General features: G+C 45.2%; 1 protein-coding gene across 28 annotated transcripts in view; it reads left to right on the top strand.

The window, feature by feature from the left end:
• Positions 1 to 21,582, top strand: part of LOC309606410 (neural cell adhesion molecule 1) — a 309,239-nt gene that overhangs the window by 272,270 nt on the left and 15,387 nt on the right. For 11 of the 28 annotated variants that reach the window (XM_082343462.1, XM_082343453.1, XM_082343459.1 and 8 more), the window contains 2 exons: positions 17,341 to 17,465; positions 20,873 to 21,050. In XM_082343462.1, coding sequence (XP_082199588.1) covers positions 17,341 to 17,465; positions 20,873 to 21,050 — 303 coding nt within the window. Of the gene's footprint in view, positions 1 to 3,721; positions 3,770 to 5,348; positions 5,391 to 17,340; positions 17,466 to 20,869; positions 21,051 to 21,582 lie in introns of all 28 variants that reach the window. The other 17 variants (XM_082343456.1, XM_082343455.1, XM_082343461.1 and 14 more) reach the window with 5 other exon arrangements.

Genomic DNA, 21,582 nt, shown 5'->3' with positions numbered 1-21,582 from the left:
GGAGGTGAAAGAACTGAGCTCACTGCGTCTCCCTTTTCTGTCTGGCAGGATGGTAGCTGGAAGGTTCTAAGGAGAATGGGTAGGGGAACCTCATGCAGCAGTAGCTACAGTTGTAAAGAACAGCATGAACTTGGGTTCAAATCACAGGTACATCCTGCAGGGGAGTCAAACCCCCAGTTCTGGTCAACTCTGTTCTCTAGCACTAGGTTACTTGCAACGTGGATTTCCATGTTTGGGAAAACTGACCAGCTACTTAGTAGCTCTACTGCCAAGAATGCAGAGAGAGGGTGATTCTCCCCAGGAAGGACACTTTAATCGTGTAAGCTGTAAATAGTGGAGCTGGGAGCAGGGGTAACAGGAAGCACACCTGCTGTTCCAGGAACAGAACTGTGCTCTGGTCTCAGCCTGCATAGATGCCCCCCAAACTTTGTGTCCACTGAGGCTCAGCTTCTTCCCAGGCTGAGCTCAGAATGGTGGAGGGAAGTCTTAAGCTGCACACTCTTTTCATAAAAAGCTCCTAGCTCCTGAAAGGCACTCAGGGAAGCTTATCTTTTTGAAATTTATTCAGAAATACTGCAGCAACAGCAGAAACTAAGTAGCTCAGTGTAGGCATTCTGAGATTTCGAGCAAGTGCTCAATCTACTCTCTCAGCAGAGTTGGTTCGTGAATGAACCAGTTCTGGAAGGATTCAGAATCGTGTGTGGGGTGGAGCTGACAGCTAGGACTGACAGCTGTGTGCTCTGGGCTGGCAGCTCAGCTCTGCCCTGAGTGCATTCAGAAGGCACGAGGGCACCTTCCTCCTGGATCTTTAACCTGGTCTTCGGGTGTCCTCTCCTCTGGATTTAGCAGTGAACGAAGGCCGGCTTAGTTATATGACAGAGAGGAAGGCTAGGGTCAGGCCTCCTTCTGAGTGTCTAACCAGTAATGGGGTTTTGAGTACTGAATCGGAGGAACTGGGTCTTGAACTTCAAAGGTCATAAGCGGTTTTAATTCACTGCCAGCCCAGCCTTTGTTAAGGTGAGAATTTTTTTTTTGTTTTAAAAGCCAACATTTAATTCTTTTAGAAAAGGAGACCTCTAGATTTTATTGTTTGTTGTCTGCCAGTATGAAGATGGATAATTAACCAAGATTCCAAGAAGTCCTTTGGAAAATGGTGGGGTCAGTTCTCTATTCCAAGTCAATCGTGAGGGATACAGCAGCAGGCATTGCTAGTGTCATGAAAGGTCAGTTTTCTCAATCACCTAATAAAGGTATGGTTTAAAGAATTAAAAAGCAAACTTCTTTTAGATAAAGAGAATGTGGCACAGTTTTAGAGTTGAACGTGCCTTTTTCAAGGGCTTGAGCGGGGTGAGAGACTATCATGCTCTCACTAAAGTTGGTTCTTATGGACTTTCCTTGCACACTTATAGCCTTCCAAGAGTTGCTGAAGTGAGGATATTCGCCCCAGGGGTATCCTGTCATGCCTAGAGCCATCCTGAGAAAAGGTTACAGTTGGAAGGAAGATGCCAATGCTTGCCACTGCCAGAACAAAACCCAGTTATTGCTGCTAGAAAATGAGGATAAGTTTTAGGAAGGACCTTCTCTGAGTTCTCACTCCCATTCCTTGAAAGACACAAAGGCTGTCTGAACTTGAACAAGATCAGCCATCAGTTTAGCTGTGGGCTTACACCGAGCCCAGGAACCAGGGGTGTTGGTTTCTGAAGCTGGCTTATCTTGCCCACGGACAGTGCATGCCCCTGCTGTGATGTCGGGGTGCAGGTGCACAGCCTGCTCCTGTAGCACTGGAGGTAGGCGCTGGGTACACCCCACCTCCAAGGAGGAGACGGTATAGGGTCAGCAGGGGCTTGCACCCCGGGCAGAGTCAATGCTGCCGGCCCCTCCGGGTTGGGAGGCATAGGGGAGAGCCATTCCTCAGCACTTGAAGTTTGTTGAAATGTCTCAATATTAGTGTTGCTCTCATGGTTCCTTAATAGACCACTCCACATTTGGGGGCATGAATATGTCAAAACAGGGATGAGAAGGTGAAACTAGCCAATATCTCAAGGACTCCTGCTTCGGAGCGGCCTGATTTGAAAGCCGGGCTTGCCTGTTGGGAGGTCCCTTTGTTTCTGTGAAGGCAAAGGAAGCTGTGGCTCCAATGGGACAAACGGAATTCCAACCTGGGAAAAAGTCCCTGTTTCATGTATTTTTAGGCCAGGTGTCTGCGTGCTGTCAAGAAACTCTTAGGTGGAAAGCTCACAACCTCTGTTTGCCCTGAGAGGGGCTGCTTCCCTCTCAGAGCTGCTAAAGCCCTAAAGAAATGATGTGACAATTTATTACGACTCTTTCCTACACGAATGAACCACACACCTTCAGAATCTCATTGCCTGAATGTTACCTCTTCATTTGCTTCTGTACCATGAAGCGACATAGACAATTTCTTTCCAGGTGTAAATGTTATAATTGGGTCTCTACTTTTTAAAAGAGGCATCTTGAGACTTTTGTGTTTTCAGTTTGCCCCCTAGATGGCACATGGCAAGTATAAGTTAAAGCATTGTGATATATTGTGGTTAAAGCACATAAACCCCTATCCCTTTGCCAGAATGATATGGACAATCATGCAAACAATTCAAGCCAAAAAATAAAGAAATAAAAAGGAAAAAAGGAGAGAGAGATACACTTTTACCAGAATTAACCAGGTTATCAAGTCATGATGAGTTAGTAGCCTGTCTTGCTCTGATTCCAGTGACATTGTACTCGATGGTTTAATGAGGTACCCTCATCTGGAAGGTACGAGAAAGACAGAACCATGAGTGTCAACGCAATGTTGGAGATACAGTGAAGTTTTTCCAAATTTTTATACAGCTCTCAAAGGGGACTATGTTTTGTGATTGCTGATGGGACAACTTCTGAATATTTGCCAGTGAAAAACTAAAGATCCATTCAGTGTCCAAAATGTCTCGGACGCACCATTTTAAAGGTTCTCCATGCAGAAAGTTGGTTAGCATTAACTTGGTTAGTCCCGGTCCCTCGAACATTCCCTTTCTCTCGAGGGCAAGAATAACACTCGATGTTAATTTGCTTTGCCCTCTGTGCACACAGCAACAGCCAGAGCATCACATTTCATAGGGTTTGGAGGGCAGCAGTGGCTGTCATACCATCCAGATGCCAAACCATCCCGACCTCACCCAGTCACAAACATTAAGGAGGATGGTCGTTTCTGTTTCATTGGGACCTTGAAATCAGAGAGTGAGACACACCGGTTTTGCTATAAATACGTGCCATCCATGTGGGTATATGCCTATATATACACATATGAAGAGGTAGGTAATGGCAAAACCAAAGTGCATTCCCCTTTTCTGCTGGTTCGCCTTAAGCTGGGGTCCAGGTTCCCTTCCCTCCTGACACCTGATCCTATGGAGACAGCTGGTCCTGCTGAACTGGCTCTTTGTTTCCAGGCAGGGTTGGAGGCCTCTGCAGCTGTTCCTGGCCCAGTCCCTTACCTGAACGGCAGGGCCTGGCAGGCGCACAGGCTCAGGGTTTGAAGTCAGAGAGGCCCTGCTCTCTGCTGGGCCGCCAGCCACCTGTTCTCACGCATGAGGTTCTCCTTCCCGCTTATAACTCGCTTCAGCTTCTCTTACTGACACCCCCGGGTTGCCTCTTCCATTTTTCCCTTCAGTATCTGTGTGCCTCGATGACCTTTTTTTTCCCTTTTTTTTCACCTTCATTTTTCTTTCCTCAGCGGCTCCTGCTAGCTCTTCCACCCCTGTTCCATTGTCTCATCCAGATAGTGAGTATCATTTTCTTCATCCATCTCTCTGCAGGTTGCTTGCTCTCTGCCAGCCACAGTGGGTCTGCCTCACGTTACCTCCCTTACCAGGTGATAATTCCACTCTGTTAGTGGAGAGCAGCACCGGGTTTTAGAGAAGCAGATGAGAAGTAGGCACAGGTCCGCTCAGATTCACGGGGGACAGCTCTGCCCGCAAGAGGAGGCGAGTGGAAAGCATGGCTCTGGACAGAAAACCCCGCAGACAGGCTCCCTGAGGCTGTGGCAGCCCCAGCCCTGTCCTCGAGATTCATAGTGGGCTGATTATTTGGAGAAGCCAAAGGAATTTCCCAAGAAAAATGTCTATTCTGCAGGGTCATAAGAAATGTTTGGGTCGTTGTGTTTTCACCCTCCATTTTAATTGGCATAGTTGGATTCAGACATTGAAATTAGAGAGCGAGGTCTGTAGCTTTTGCTTTCTCCATAAATGCATATATTTCTCGTAAATATTTGTGGGAAAAGAAGCAGTGTGTCTGCTTGCAGATGTGCCTGGCCGTAGACACATTATTTAACCCTTTACGAGGGAGCCTTGTTTTTTCTCCTCTGTAAAACACAAGAAGTAATGGTACCCCCGCCCCCGGCACCTACCAACAAACCTGGCGTTTATCAAGCTGTTTGCCCACCTAGGAGCAGTGCCAGTAAGCCGGCCGCTGTGTCGCCTGGTCAGTCTCAGGCTTTGTCACCCTGCCTGAGCCTCACTCGTTTACCACCTTATTTTCTTCGGCTGCCCTGCCCTGAGTCCCCGGGCGCGGGGAGAGCTCCGGGCCTCCCACTGTCCGGAGTGACGAACCGAGCACTCCAAAGGGAAAGAGCAGAGCGGGACAGCTGCTGAGTGAGACCCGGGTATCACGCCCGCATGTGCTCAGAGCAACGACAGTGCAGCCGGTGGGGCTGCCCAGCTGACCCTCACCCCTTGGTGCCTCAGAAGCCCTGCCCCTTGGGAGGAACCTCGGGAGTGATTCAAGCCCCAAGCTCAGAGCCCTCTGTGGCACCTGCTTGACTTGGAGACAAGCCCGCCTATCCCACGCACTGCTTTCCAGGCAGTGGACTGTAGCAGCAGGAATTCAGGTTTAGGGTCCAGGTTCAAATACCAGCTCCACTACTTCTGTATATAACTCCATGACCTTGAATGAGTCATCCCACCTCTCCGAACCTCACACTTCTTATCTCCCAAAGGAAGGATAGATTCTACTTACTCTATAGGTATTTATGATAATTTACGATTAAGTACGAAAAAACACAAAACAGTGTGCAGCACGTAGTAGCTGGAATTCATAGTAAGACTAAATGAGGGTTATGTTACTTCTTGCTGCGTGAGAGTAATTTGTCAGCAAAATCACTGATAATCTCTTTAAAATACCTACATTCATATTGATAAATCAGGGAAGAAGGAAATGAGAATACCTGCTTCACCATCTCTTTTTTTCTTTATAATAATGCCTTAATATGTATACACACACATAGATATGTATTTATAAATTTAATTTATCTCCGTTCCCTCTTTCACCTTTCTGTGCCCTTTCCATCCTTCATATTTCCATAGCAACCTGGCCTCTTCCTGCCCTTGCCACCACCAAACCATCTAGTGAGTACAGAGCTTAGCTGCCCTGGGCCAGACTGCTGCTTGTGGCAGAGCCGACTCGTGGGTCATAGTGCTGTCCCTGGTTCCCTGCCCCCCTCCCCCCCCACAGAGTGCTGAAAGCAACAGTTGTGCATGCACGGAGGCTCCTTGCCTGGTGTGGGTCCCTAAGCATGCTGTCTGCCTGGCCAAGAGAGCAGACCCAGTGTCACCAAAAGAACTGGGGTGATTCTTGAAGAAAACTCTGTGCACAAGGAGACTTTTCCAAATTTACCCACAAGTTAAAAAAACAGAAAATGATTAGAGAAATGCTGAGGAGACAAAAGGAGAGCATCTCGTCCCAGCTTTCATTGTCTCTCCCCCTCCGACACACACACACACACACACACACACACACACACACACACACAGAGGCTAAAATAGAATAGCTAAAAGACTGAGAACAAGGAGGGAAGGAATAGAAGCTGGCTGCCCGGGGAAAGGGAGAGGATGAGGAAGGAGGGAGCCTCTGCTACCTGACAGCGTGCCCTCCTTTGCCTCCTGCAGAGTGTGGAAGTGTGTGCCCCGAACACACGGGGAAGGAGAGAGGCTTCTAGCCTCCCTTGTGCTAGAAAAATTATGGCCTCAAAAAGCATAACCAGGCTCTGTCAAGTTTGTGTGCTGAAAGTCTATATGAAAGTTCTGGAATTCATCTCCTGATGGCCAAACTGTACCATCTTTTCCATCACGGAAAACGTTACACTTCATCACAATCTGTAACATGTTCCAAGCTAGTCTTTATAACGCTCTGATGAAGTGGGCTTGTGTATTAGGCCTTAAACTCCCTGACAAGTCAACTGGAATGTGTGTGTGTGTGTCCACAGCTGTGTGCGAGTTTTAGATTTTATAATACTTCTGAGTGCACAGGAAAAATGACGTGCGTCCCATTAAGGGTAGTCAGAGCAGAAGGCAGAAAGCAAGAATGCAAAGTACAGCTCCCGCTCCACTCCCTGGGCTAGGGTTTCTGATACATAATTGAACAGAGAAGAAAAGAGTTTCTGCGTGTTGCATGAAGTGGTTCTCTTTTCTACTGCAGAACATAGCTGAGGGTCTGCTTTCTTGGTGTTCTCACTGTGTGCGTGCTGCAGTGAATTTTAATTCCTGATGCTTTTGAGGTTACATTTTGTGAGCAGAGCAGGCGACAATGAGCTGTGCTCACATGGGTTTAATTCAGGTGATGGGTTTCTCTGCATTTGGAAAAGGAATGAACTTAACAGCACCCTTTCATCTGCTAACAGCCATGCTCCAGTCCTTTGCAGCTTGAGTGCAGTGTGTGTGCCGTGCAGAGCATAGCGGGAAAAGGCTACACAATGCATTTGCACAACTTGGGTCATATCTAAGGTGTCTCACTGTAGGTTGGTCTTCTCTGGAAGGAAAACAGAATCTTGGATCCAGATTTTTCCTTAAGGAGGAATTAGGTGTCTCTCCCCTGACATAGGTTTAATTTTTAAACATCAGGCATTTCTGCCCACAGGTAAAATGATTAGCAGTGACATCCAAAGAGAAGAAAGTTTGAGTCTTCTTTATTTTGAACCACTTGACTACTGACCCAAATTGTAGGTCCCAGTGGATACTGAGATAAAGGAAAGACAGTCACGATTGGGCAGCAGCCCGTATTTAGCATGAACATATTTCTCAACTGTAAGGCAGAATGAGTGTGAATTGCAGTGAAACTAACAGCAGAGTAGCTGGAAGCATCCAAAAATCCATCAATCATCAGTCAGTCAGTAGGGTTGAATATAAATAATGTCTTTTATTTTTGCTTCTGTGTGTGTGTATTGATTCATTTATAATTATGAATGAATGAGGGTAGCCTAAGTAAAATCAAAGGAGAAACTGCTCAGTTGTCTATAATCCCTGCAGGCACCCTTGGTTGGACTGTTCCAGACCCTGTGCAGTGTCAGACAGTGAGAAGCAAACACTCTTATCAGCTCACAGTGGCAAGGGACTGTGTCACTTGGTTGAAGCATTTCTCTCGAATCATTTTTAAACATTGGTGTGCTTTGGGCAGAAAGGTATCTTCACCTTCCTTCTTTGCCCTCCTTCTCTCTTGGCTCCAACTGGTAATAGCCAAAACGCCCCTTGGCCTGTGCAAGTTAAGGTGGGAAACCCAAAAGGCCTTTTGATGAAGCAGAATCACTCAGTAACAAATCAGATGTAAATATAACATAGGACAGAAAGGAATATAGGCAAATCCAAACAAGAAAGCTGTTTTTTTCATTGTAAAAATCAAACTCGTGTCTTATCCATTCACTGCAAGTCTAAAGAGATAACTGTATCCACAAATGCCCGAGCATGTGTTTAATGTCAAATTCTTAGCTCATTGAGCCAGGGGTTCAGTTTCTGCTGTTTAGTGTTGACAGAGCTATGGTCTCAACCTCCAGAAGGAAACCTATTCCCTTTCTGCACTGGCCTCTTTTTTTTTTTTATTATTTTGTTAGAATCTTTATTATACTACTTCATGGTTCTTTACTTAACTGTTTTTTTCATTGAAGTATAGTTGCTGTGCAATATTATATAAGTTACAGGTGTACAATATGGTGATTCACAATTTTTAAAGGTTATACTCCATTTATAGTTATTATAAAATATTGGCTATATTCCCTGTGTTGTATAATATATCCTTGTGGCTTATTTTAAACCAAATAGTTTGTACCTCTTCCCCACTGGTACCCATTGTGCTAAGTGAAATAAGTCAGACAGAGAAAGACAAATACTGTATGATGTCACTTATATGTGGAGTCTAAAAAATACAACAAACTAGTGAATCTAACAAAAAAGAAGCAGACTCACAGATGTAGAGAACAAAATAGTGGCCTCTTCTTTTATATGTGTCTTGATTGGGGTTATCTCATGGTGGCCCCTAGGATAACATGGGTAGACGAATACGGCAGTGAGATGAGATCCCTGGCCACCTTCTCTGCCTGCATCCTCCAACCCTCGCTCATCCCACACCCGCCTCCTCATTGTGCCAAATGAAACATGAAATGACTTCTTAATGTAATGTAATATTTTGTTCTTCCAGGGCACACGGTCTGCGCCTTAAAAATCATGGGACTCTTCCTTCATGACCATGCTCTGTTTCATTGCCCTTGTTTTCCAAGGATGCCGAGACATTTCTGGAATCTGTGAAGAATAACTTGCCTTGTTCTTCTCCTTCAACAGTCTCCTGGATTGACTTTGACATCTGGGTCCTGACAGAGACACCTCCCCATTTCAAAACAAGTTTCCATGCTCCTTGATGTGGTATTAATATGCAGTGTTGCAGCTGTAGCTAATGCTTATTGGTGTTGTTAACCAAATGCTCTTTATGATTTGTTAGTCTTCTATTTCCGGGCAGTTTTACTGCCCTTCCAATGTTTCCTATATATGCTGCTAATTTAAGTTAATTTCTCCTTTTATTTAGTCTGTGATTTTGTTGTTGATTTTTCTCCCTGCCCATTGTTTACATCAGTTTTTAATTTTTTTGTATTTTCCATGTGATCTCCTCCACTTTCCTTTCAACCAATCATGTGCGTGCGTATCATGTGACTTTGTCATGTGGCTTGCATGGTGCTGATGATGTCGTCCACGCTGGTGAACAGAAGGTAAAACTCTTTGTTCTGATTAGTGAAATAAATCTGGGACCACAGCCTGGCACGTAGGGCCCACTCATTTCTTCCTGTCTCGGATTTCCTAAGCAAAGCCATTTGAGAGATTTCCTCTTGTTCTCAATCAATGCACATCCAGAATTCATCATCCTTCGTAGCCTTTACATGACAATTTGATACCATGACAGCCTTTGGTTTAATGGTTTGCTTCAAGAAATTTGGCTACGGTAAAAATCACTTTAGTCATGGCAGAATTTGCACCTTTGAATTTTCACCAGATAGCTCGTAAACATTATTTCCCAGAAATCAATGTTGCAAATGAGCTTTATAGCATTGTTGTTTAACTTTTGTAGTTCTACAAACCACAGTTGCTCTAAAATGTCCCACTTCCATGAAAACATAACATTGCTACAGAGAGAAACGTATCATTCCCAAAGGTTGTATTTGCTCAAAACCAATGAGAGAGTTTCATAAAATTCATGCAGATTGAGGACTTTCTGAAATGAGAGATTTAAGAATTTGGAATTAGAGCAGTTTGGCTGTGATGGCCGAGGTGTCACTTTTCAAGTGGCCCACCTCCCACTCTGGGCAGGAGGGAAGAAAACTCAAAGCAAAAGTCACTTGACAATTACCATGACTGGAGATCCATGTAATCCAGAAGAACACAATTGACCCTTGCAGCAAAGGCAAAAAAAATTATAACCTAATTAAGCGCACAGGAGTGACAAAATAATTAGTTAATATTGTGACTGTCACAACCTTGTAAAAACATTTCTTATTTACCATGAAGAGTAAAGGAAGCCTCTGCTCACCACTTCCCCCAGTAAAATCAAACACCCATTCAAACCTACCCTGGGAGTCACATGCGTGACTAACTGAAAATTTGTACTTCATGTCACAACCTGAGACACACACGGGCTAAACTGATCACAAAAGGGAAACTAACACCAGTAACCCCCCAGGGCGCCCGTGCATGCAAGGGGTCCCCGGCGACCTCGCTTCTCTGAGAGCTGATTGGGCGACATCCACACGAACAAAACCATCGGCCGTTCGTCTCGCATGTGCTCTGTCCCTGGTCTGTCCTGTGTCCCGTGCACCCCATGTGTGTGAGCCCTGTACGTGCCACCCCTCGCCCTCCGCATTGACCCCCTCTGAGGACTTCAGCTCTCTGGGCATGGCCACCGTGCCCCAGTTTAGTCCCATTTACAACCAGACTCCTGGACAGGGTCTTGGATGGGCGGCATCCTCGTTTCCAAAAAAGGAGATGTTTAACATTTACATCGTATGAAATAAAGGAGGGATGTCCCCAAAGCAGGGAACCTCTATAGTTCTAAAAACTTGGACCTAGCTTAAAAAATTATCTTAATCTGTGAGTCTTAGGGGAAGAGGAAAGAACATTGGGAACCTATGATTATATAAACTCCAAGTCCCACACACAAAAAAATGTGGTTTCATTATTTCCCTGAGGGAGACAGGCTCTTTTCAGACTTGGGGTGACTGCTCAGAGGCTGAACCTTTCCCCTGAAAGCTGAAGTGTAAGCAGATATTGGGTTGAAACCCCTTAGTTTCTTCTGTAAAACCAAGTTGGGTCATTTCTGTGCAATGCTGTGATTCAGAATGAAGCGCAAGGTAGAAGCTAATTCACACCTCTGAGGAGAGATCTCTTGCAGACATTTTAAGCAAGGCTAGAAGTGTTTGAAGGTGTTTCCCACAGTTGCCCTAGAAACACACCTTAGCAGTGGTCTTGGCTGTCAGTAGAAAATTTGGCCAGCACTAAAAAATCACCTCGGGAGCCTGCGGAATTCCAAAACGTGATCACTCCCTCATCAAACCACCCCTCTCCTGCCATTTGCAAGGGGGCAGACAGAGGATGGTTACGCAGATGAGCAACAAGCAGCAGGAAATGGCCTTTAATAATAAAATTGAAGGGAATGGAGAAGCTGGAGCAAATAAAATTTACAGAGGAGAAAAATCTTAGTTAGGGATGGTTCCTCTGGGCATTAGTTACTAGGTTTCAGGTGAGTTAAGCCTAATGAAGAGGGTTTAAGTGAACAGTGGGTTGGTTGTATGCCCACAATAGATTACATCCAGTGTCCACTACCCTCCGCCCCCCCAGCCCCCCCCACAAAATTGCCTACGATGTGATTAACATATGCCAGGTGTCCGTGCACCTTTGGTTTCCATCCAGAAGGAGATGAACACAGGCATTGAGCACAGCCCAGGGCCACTTGGCCCCTGAGCCCACAGAGCTCTGCAGGGAGCGGTCCAGGGCAGGGACGCTCAGACATCTGGCCCAAGGGCACAGGCATGGGTTTGTTGAGAGTGTAGATTTGAGCCCCTGATGCCAAAGTTTATTTCTGGTGTCATGACAACACATAACTGCGGGTCCCGCTTCCTCCATGCCTCCATCAGCTACCGAGGACTCTGCATAAATGGGACACCCTTCCCACCAGCATGTATGTGATGAGATGCCCCCTGCACCCCCCTGTTCGTGTGCTGCATGTTTGAGCATGGATCCCTCCCCACTCATTTGTAATGATCTTTTTTTCTTTAGCTACTGACACTGACTTGTACTAGGAAATGCTGATTCTGATGAACTAAACCCTTTAACACCCACTCTTCCTTCTTAGATTGAAAACTTCACTAACCATCCCTTCCACCCCCCTCCTTTATTTTTTACAGCTGTGTGTCTGGATTGCCACGGTCTTTGGCAGGTCGACATAGACTTTTCACCAGGGGTTCTGCTCTAATTGCCTTTATTCCTAAGGATTCCCAGCACTGGTGGTTACCAGGATAGAAAGCTAGCATGAAGGGGCCAAGGCAGTGATGTATATCAGCCCGAATCCTGTGGGCATGGACCACGGGGTTCAGAAAGTGCCCGTTTCCCTAGGGTTTACCAGTATGAGGGCTGAAACCTCCCAGGAGCCTCATACTTCTTAATAACGAATCTCACGTCCATGAAATAGTATTGGAGATGTTCACGCACCCACCTTGTGACCTCGGAGGCAGGAGCCAAGTTAATTGTTGGTGATGGCAGTTATTTCTGTCTTAACTTCCTCAGCCTGGATCAGCCCCCATAACCACAAGCCATACCTTTGTGGTTGTATTTTCTTTTTAGGATGATGAAACAGAGATAATTGATCAATGAATCTGTTGGTGTTTTCATGACACCCACGAGAAGGGAGTTGGTACTTTTGTGGTTCGGTCTGTCAGAGTTCATTTGTTGCTGTTTAATTCGTCCTCGGTGCTGCCAGGCCTCCCCCCCATCCCCCGCCAGCACGCACTCCCATTCACAATTCCCAAGATAACTCGCGCTGGGAAGATTTGTGGACTGGATGCCTCCATGAGCCTGGCCACAGAGAGCCAAGCATCCTTACTCTGTAGAAGTGGGGGACATGGCCACACCCATACCCGCTCGTTCTGTACCCCAGCACTCCCCAGAGCTAGGGACTAGGATGGCATAGAGTCAGGTCATGCTAGCACAGCAGATCCTTAACAATTAAGAGACAAGCACTCAGGAGAAAAAGAACACTTTACTCCAAAGGCCTGATCTGGGGGGAGCGATGCTCGAGACAAATGGATGCCAGTCCAAGCACTGCAGGCTGCTCTTTGGGAGTATTGGAAAACCACCTTAGACTAGAATAGCCAGGTAGGCTGCCAAAGAGGCATCAGGGAGATGTTGAGGGTCCAGGGGTGTATGTGGCATAGATCACATTCGTCTGTTTGACATTAGGGCTAAGAGGTTGGTCTGAGGAAGGAGAGTTGGTGGTCTAATAACTGAGTCCTGATTCCCTTTGGTAATTTGCTGATCCCATAAGGACCAATCAAACTTCGAACTTCTTGATGTAATTTTAAATGTTCTTGAATTGGAAACATCAAGCAAGCGTCATATCAGAACAGCTTAATCATACATTTTGGACTTTTTAAAACAGTTTCAAATTGCTTATAATAAATAATCAGTAAAGGGGAACAGGCATTAGGAGAAACAGAACGAACAGTATTTTTAATGCCAGACAATCCTTTTTGGTAGTAAAAGATTCTAATGCAGGCCCTATAACCATCATTGGGTTCTTCTCAGATGCACCAAACCCTGTGTGGGTCCTGATGGGAGAGAAAACAAAGTGGGTAAAGGCAGAACCCAGGTCCAGCCTGTCTCAGCCTATTGGCCCCTCAGCATTTCATTCAGAACATACAACTCTTGGTCCTTGGGCTTTTTGAGTGAGAAGTAGAATATTGTTTTCCTTCCAAAATTCATAGTTGCTGTTCAAAGGCCCTGGGTTTGTTAGAATTTTTGTTGTGGAATTCAGATATCCAGCAGTAGTTTTCTGGTCCCAGGGCTTCTGCTGACGAGGAGAAAGACATGAAGCTGACTCTGATTTTAGGGCCAGTAGCACCATAATTACAAAGAAGAACCTGCAATCTACATGGCCAGAAATACACATTTCAATTACGGTTTCTAAGGGGAATTTATAGGACCTGCCAGTAATATTTTTGACTGTATGCGGTTTCTCTGGTACATTCTTTTTTTTTTTCTTGCATACACGATTCACATTCTTCTAGAAAATACCAGAACTGCCTGATATTTCATATTTGTTATTGACAAGGTTTATTTTTACGAACACCACTGTTTTAGTCTTTACATAAAATATTTAGGGAAAAAAATTTGACTCATGGCTGAAGCTAAACTCAGAGGGTATAATTAACCCCAGGGGTTTTCTTGGAGCCACCTGCCGATTGCTGCTGAATTGCAAACCAACATTTACAAATAATTACAATATTGGTTTTGCTGAAATTACCCATAATGATTTCAATCAGAGCAGCCATCTCAGAACAGAGTGTATGCTGGGACCCTCTAAATAATTTCCTCTCTTAATGTGTTCAATAAAGCAGCAAGCCTCCTGAATGCCAGGCCCGTTTCTTTGGTGTCAGCCCCCTCCCTCCTCAGGCGTGGCTGGAACATTATTTTTTCAGAGAGCTTAGGAAATCGTTTCTTTAACCCCATTTCTAATCTTTAAAAAAATTGGCTGCCAGTAAACATTTGAAGATGAGTAAGACAACTGATGAAACAAATATTGCTCTTTCCACATCTGTATGTACTTACAACAAGTTGCATGGCCATATAGTTGGTCCAAATCTCTATGATATTAGTTGAATAGGATCATCCTTTAGAAATACTGTCATAGGAAGGGTTAGAGTTCTGTACAAGGGCCCCACCATGCAAAGAATTGAATAATAATTGAATAACTAAGTTTTTTCATTTGGCAAACAAAACCTTGTCTTAATCACCTTTGAAACTCGAAAGCCTAATGGACTACCCAGTACTTAGTATGTACTGAATGTGCACTTGATGAATAAATTATCTTTAAAGTACTCTAAATGATATGATATAAAATACTCTAAATTCTATGAGAAAGCAATACACATCAGAGTTACGTGGTAGTCACTCAGCTAAAATGGTGGCAAATTATAGTGTTCTAACTTCTATAAATGTTAGAACTATGTTCTAACTGTGGTATAATTTTTAGTGGTTGCTCTGTGATTCCCACTATATTTTTTCTGAAACAAATCCAAAAATAGGACAGCACCTTCATCAGGGCTCTTGGTTTTTGCAGGGATTCCTTGGCTAGATTTTTGTTCATATGACTTTGAAGACTCTTGGGGTTTTTTTTTCAAAGACAGGAATTTTTTGAGATAACTTTTTTAAAATTGTAGAAAAAATGGGCATCTCTGTGCCTAAGTGATATGGAATTGTTGAACTTGCGGTGCATCTCCCTAAAATTGACTGAACATCCTAGATTTGGGGTTCTGTGTTTTACAGCATCATGAAAATAGCCAAGGTGTTCTTGATAACTCATCCTAGCACAGTGACTGTCACAGTGTCACGGTGATATCAGAGTGAGGAGGAGCCCTCGGGAGCATCTGGTATTTTGCAAATGTGGAGACTGAGGCAGTGACCTAGCCAAGGCACTAGACACCCTGAGCTCCACTGTGGCATCCTTAGCATTCAGTTCTAAAGGGAGCTTCACAACATCAGAGAAAGCCCCTTCTAAGTAGACACTCCCCCCAAAGCAGGGTTCACTGTTTTGTGGTATTGATTCAGACTTGGAAAGCCATACAGCTCAAATCTGAGAGAAAATAGGAAGGAAGGTACAGACAGAGCAGCCCCAGTGCAATAATCTCTATTTCCCTTCCTAGGAGGCCTCGGGGGAAGGACTAGGTCCTTGCCTGGTGGGTGTGTTGGAAGGACCGCTGATGCCACCTCCTTCCCTCCTTCTTAAGGCAAAGAGACCATTAATCCCAGAGTCAGTGTTGCAGTTCTGAATACAGAAAGTTATAATGATTAATGTAAGTCTTCATTCAGTCCAGGGTCACCAACATCCCGTTTCACCTGGGACTAAGGGTTTGTCCATGGTAAAGGACTTGCAGTGCTAATGCCTGGAAAGTCACAGGCTAACCAGGACGAGGTGGTCACTCTAACTGAGCAAGAGAGTAGAATTTGTAAAGTTCTACTGCATCTCCTATTCCATTGTTCAGCATTGTTGAATCTACACAGACCTCATTCCCTGCTCTAAAATATACTCCACTTTGAATTTCTTTTTGGCACTGCATATCTCTAATGGTATAAGACATAATTGAAATATTATCTAAGACTTAGAATGGTCCAAAAGAATTTGAGAAGCATACGCACCTTGACATTATCTAAACCAAATCTCTAAGTATTTTCCACTGAGTAGTTGGTGCTGGTGGCTAGATAGTGGCGTAAAAGCAGGACAGGTCTTTGCCTGAAGCCCATTTATCTTTTAGTTTTTCTTTTTCTTTTTCCTTAATTACTGATTGAAGAAAACACATAATAAACACAAATTTTCCTAAATACTTTATCCCTCAGACATTAAGATTACACAGCCTCCCTGTTGTTGCTTTTATGTGTCCCCATGACTAGTACATGTGCACCAAGATCGCCTTGCCATCCTGTTAATTGAGCTTCCAGGTGGTGTGTGTGCTGCCGGCCCAGGCCAAGTAGCAGGGCTCTCGTTAGCTTTGTCTCTGGTTCCTCCTTGCCTCAAAAGGAAAAGTAGGACACTCAGCCACTGTAGGTTCTCAGAGTAGCTGGGTGAGGAGGGTGGGCTGGACTGACCTTACCAGCAACCTTCTCATTAAATTACGAAAGGTACACTGTGGGTGATGAGGCCCAAAGCCTGGTGACAAGCCTCCCCTGGCTCTCGTATCCCATGTCTGTGATTCTATCTTCCAGAGAACAAGCGAGGACCACCCACCCAGAAGGTAACTGTTTTATAGGCTCTCCAAATTTTCTGTCTGAGGTCATGAAATAGATACAGAGATGCTTTCCACAGGAAGTACAGGGTTCCCAAGTGTTTTAAATCTTCATTTTAACTTTTTATAACAGACGTTCTCTCATCTCATTGCTTTCAACATATACTAATGAAATAGCTTCTCTTTAAGTAAATCGGCATCTTCCTGAAGAACCGTCCCAGCCCTGGTAGTTTGTCACATACAAGCTTATCTTTCTTCTCGACCTTGGATTCAGAGTTCTACTGCAAGGAAAAGAGAAACATTGACTTTTTTCTGTTGAGAAATGCTAAAGACATATTTCCCTCTCTCTTCTCACAAATAAAAAGACTTTAATGATCGTTCCATTAATACAAGGTACCAAGGATTATCACTCAGGCTGTTGAGCCACAAATGCAGGATACTTACAAGAAACTTGCCTACAGCAACTCGTGCTTTACTTAATCACAACTGGAAACTCGTTATTTTTTTTAATGAATCTAAGTAATAAAATTTAATTCATACAAAGATGGTCACAAGAATGCAGCATCATTCCACCCCAGTTAGGGATTAGACCACTGGGATGAATCATATATCCAGGGGAAAAAAACTGGGCTGCTTTGAAAAATTATTTGATGGGTGTAAGTTTTCTCCTTAAATGCTTACATTTTCCCCTATTTCAGGCTGTTCCTCAAAATGTACCAGGTTCATAAAAGTTAAATCTGCAGTTGTAAGAGCAGCTAAAAGAAAATACAAGCACATGACAGAAAAAAAAAAAAACAACACTTCTCTCTAAAATGGTGAAAGGACTATGCTAGTAGGGAGGCAGTTTCCCAGAACATTCCCAAAAGGCGTTCTCAGTTTGGGCTAAGTCTGAGGAATCCAACTGGAATTCAAAGTTTTATATGCATTGCTTTTTAACCATTTGAATTGCTGAGAAAGCAAGAGGCCAGCCCCACCCCATCACTACATCCCATTCTGATGGATTGGATTTTCATTTTGTGGATGAAAATGTCATGCGAATTACGTGACTGTTTCAGGGGAACCCAGTGCACCTAAGCTCGAAGGGCAGATGGGAGAGGATGGAAACTCTATTAAGGTGAACCTGATCAAGCAGGATGACGGCGGCTCCCCGATCCGACACTACCTGGTCAAGTACCGAGCGGTGAGTGGCCTCCTTCCCGGGCTTCACACCACCCCGCAACCCTGACACCTGCCTTCTTGGAGCAGCAGCGTGCAAAGCCCAGGGGGGCAGGGGCGGCCTCTGTGCCTGGCAGGTGGCTCCTGGGTCCAGGTTAGGGTTTTACATTCCAGGATTGACTTGCAGCCTTTAGATCATGTCTACACTGAGACCACTTTTTTTTCAGTCCCCTATTTTATATTTTTTAATTGAAATACAGTTGATTTACAGCACTGTGTTAATTACTTCTGTACAGCAAAGTGACTCCATTATACATATATATATATATATATATATATATATATATATATATATATATATATATATATATATATATATACATTCTTTTTCTAATACTCTTTTCCATTATGGTTTATCATAAGATATTGAATATGGTCCTCTGTGCTACGTATAGCATGGATAAACACACTGAGACCATTTTAAAACCTCTAAAATGATTTTGGTGACGACAAATCCATACCATGATTGATTTTTCTGCTTCCTAAATTATTCTATGAAGTTATCTTGCCATCACCCAGTACTTTTGCAAATAACATACTGATATCTGATAATCACACTTGGATAAAGTGTGTATCATAGGCCAGGCATGCAGGCCCATGATCACATGCATTTTCTTCTCCCCAGGAACCCTACGAAGTTGGTCTTAATGATTATCCCCACTTTACAGAGGAAGTAAGTGAGGCTTATGCAGTCAGTGACCGCGTGACTCATATAGCCAGGCAGCCAGGGATTGAATCCAGGTCTGTGTGCCTGAAGAGATGGGGTCCTTAGCCCCCGGCCTGGACTGCCTCAGGTCCTAAACCAGCTCCTTCCCTCGCCCCCCCCCCCAGTGCTCGTGCAGCCCACCTGAGCTGTTGTCACCCTGCTGTCCGGCTACCAGTGAGCCTGGCCTTAAGCCTTTTCTTCTGGGTTTGCCCACCACCCATCTAAGATTTCTGACATTCCACCTGTCATCCCCGACCCCCAAACTGAAAATCATCCCATTGTGGTTTTTTGGGGTTTTTTTGGTTTTAGAATGACCCTTGGCCATTGCCTTCCACAACCAATTTCTGAGAGGTTTAGAGGCAGCCTCTGAGCATTGGAAATAGCCTCTTGCTAGGATTTCTTGCCCGTAGAAAATAATGAACTTGAGAGGAGTTTTCTTTCTTCAGATAGCCCCCCAAATAGGCTTTTCCCAGGAAGTTTGACTTACTCCCTCTCTGCCTTTTGATCAGCCCTGCTTGAAGTGCCGTGGGAGCCCTAACCCGGTTAGGTTTACGGAGAGTCCGTACAGCACAGAGCGCTCCCGGGCACACGTCTCAGCCGCTGGGCCGCCTGTCAGCCCACTCAGCCCTCTCCTACTTAACTGTGAAGTCCGGTGTGAGCCTGATGTTGGAGGAGGAGCCTCAGTTGACTTTCCTAAGGCCCAGCCCAGAGGCACCACCATCTGAGAGGTCCCTGTGGTTTCCTTGCCGTGGAGTAAGATGCAGGGACTGGGCAGGTGGTCCCATGGAGCCCACTGGAAGTGGGCAGTGTGGGGGGAGGATGTTATTATGTGTTGTTATGCTGATGCGGCCCAACAGACATGGGACCCAATTCCAGCTTTGGGACCTGAATAGGTCACCCAGTCTTCCATAATCTCCATTTCTCCATCAATAAAATGGGGAGAGCTTATCGAGCTGTTGTAAAGATTAGTTATAAAATAAGCAAAGAACCTGAAATGTGCCTGACACTTGGAAAACTCTGTACATGGTAACTGTGATAATCACTGCTATGATGCAGGCTGGGGCTGGAAATATCTCCCTTATGAGGCCACATCAGGTGTCAGTGTTCCAGAAGAGCCGTCCCAGCTGTGCCAGGCCGGCCTGCCTTAAAAAGACAATTGGGGCAAAACACTGGGATATGTCAGACTTCGACAACCTTAGCTGTCCTCTCTCTTCCACCTCAAAATCCTAATATTTGCTGAACATTACTATTATTATATATTATTAATATGTATTATGTAACGTAATGTTTGCTTTATATTCTGGCTCTCTCTTTTGTAATGTTGTTTGCCAAGGAAAGAAGCCTTTCAGAGAAAGAGTACAAAAACTGCTGAATTTCTTCGTTTTAAATTAAAATGGGGCACATGCTGACACTCTCAGGAGCCAACTTAGAGCCATAGCCCGGCTTCCAGTTAGACTCTGAGGTCACGAGTGCCCCCTTCCAGCATTTCCCCACACTGGTCATGGCCATGACACGAGTGCTATCCCATTCCTAAAGGTATCTCTTTGGCTGGTACAAAGCATTTTTCTGGGAAGATGGCTGGCTCTCCTGGAATGTAACTCTTCCTCCAGCCTCAGCCACGGGCTAGACCACCTTCCAGGTGACACTGCTAGCATGTTCTGCTCTTCCAGGGAGCAGCCCAATATCCAGTAGACATGGGTCAACGTCTCCCACCCAGAACAAACTCACTGGCAAATGTGTAGCATAGAACTGGAAAGAACATTCGAGAAAAGAGGGGCACCTATAACTCCAGTTTCGTGCCTGAAATCATGCCCTGGGCAGTGCTCTGCTAATCTGAGTGTACCTTGTAGGCATTCTGGGCACCTCAGCCTTGGACCTGACAGAAGAATTCACACCTGTGACACCTCCAGCTCCAGTCTCAGAGACCAGGTCACACTGCATGGAAAAGGACCATCCAGTTCAGTGCAGCAGATGTGTGTTGAGCTCCCTTCTACGAGAGGCTTTGGGCCCAGAGGCTCTTGGCCACAGCTCGACTGCCCATGTGGCTTGGGGAAGTCACCTGACCTCTCCCTCCCTTCCCAGTCATCAGCTTTAGTAAGGGCCTGGCAAAAGCGCTGGCAGGCTTGTTGTAGGGATGCAGTGAGAAAATGTGCAGAAAGCCTTTAGTCCAATGCCTGGCATGTAGTGGGTGCTCCATAAATGATAGTTTTTATTTTTAATAAAAGTGGAATCTGTGCAGTGTTCCCATGTCAGGGAGGTGAGTCACACACCTGAGTGTGACCAACATTCTGAAACAGGACAAGAAACACAGTTGTTGGATTACTCTTCTAGGTCATCCTTAGGCCATGGGCCAGCATTCCAGAGTGTAGCTTGGGTCCCTGCATGCTCTCAAGGTGATGCACAGGACATTGAAGAGTTGGCCCCATGCCACACTGGCAGTCTGCCGCTGTTTGTATTTGCAGGCACGCACGGTTGACCTCCTGACCTGCGTGATCATTTACCTTTGGGTTTTTCAGGCTGGTTAAAAATAAAGACCATGTCCTATCTTTGGTTTTTATTTCTGTTTTGCACAATCCCTTATGTTCCTCCTGTTAGCTGGTCTTAGCAGCTATTTCATCTAAAGCTTTCTGGTGTCTTGTATCTTTCTTGCCGGTTTCTCCCAGAAGCTCTCCTCCGAATGGAAACCAGAGATCAGGCTCCCATCTGGCAGTGACCACGTCATGCTCAAGTCCCTGGACTGGAATGCCGAGTACGAGGTCTATGTGGTGGCTGAGAACCAGCAGGGAAAGTCCAAAGCAGCTCACTTTGTGTTCAGGACCTCGGCCCAGCCCACAGCCATCCCAGGTATGACGGCTTTGCTTTCTGTGAGTTTCCCGCTTTGAATTAATGCACAAGTGCCGCACCTCCTAATGTGCCTGAACAGCCCCTGACAACTCGCTTGCTTACAGCCATCCTCATGATCGGTTGCCCATGCAAAGCTTAGTTTTGCTTTGTACCTAGCTGTGCAGTAGGTTGAGATGGACTGGACCCCCAGGAAGGCTTGGCCAAGCCTCCTGAGTGAAGGTCCTGTGTCATTCAGCCTGGGAGGACTGATGATAAGCCAGTCCGTGGGACCCCTCAGATGGGAAAGACCCCAGCTCCAGCCAAGCTTTGGATGCTGGTTGAGGAAGGATCCTTTTTCGAGACCTTATCTGCTATCTACCATTTCATACAAGGACCACGTAACTGTTTTTAAGCACTTTCTATCTGATGCTTGCTTACCTGCACAACTGTGGTCCAAATCTCTTCTCTGTGGGAATCCCGAGAGAAGGAACATATGGTGCCCAGTTAGTTAGTTAAAAATCCTCTCTGCCAAGGGCCTCTCAATTGAAACAAA

The sequence above is a fragment of the Balaenoptera borealis genome (assembly GCF_965194805.1).
Source record: "Balaenoptera borealis genome assembly, chromosome: 11".
Taxonomy (NCBI): Eukaryota; Metazoa; Chordata; class Mammalia; order Artiodactyla; family Balaenopteridae; genus Balaenoptera; species Balaenoptera borealis.
Note: the sequence above shows the minus strand (reverse complement) of the source record. Positions and strands in the feature narration are given on the sequence as shown.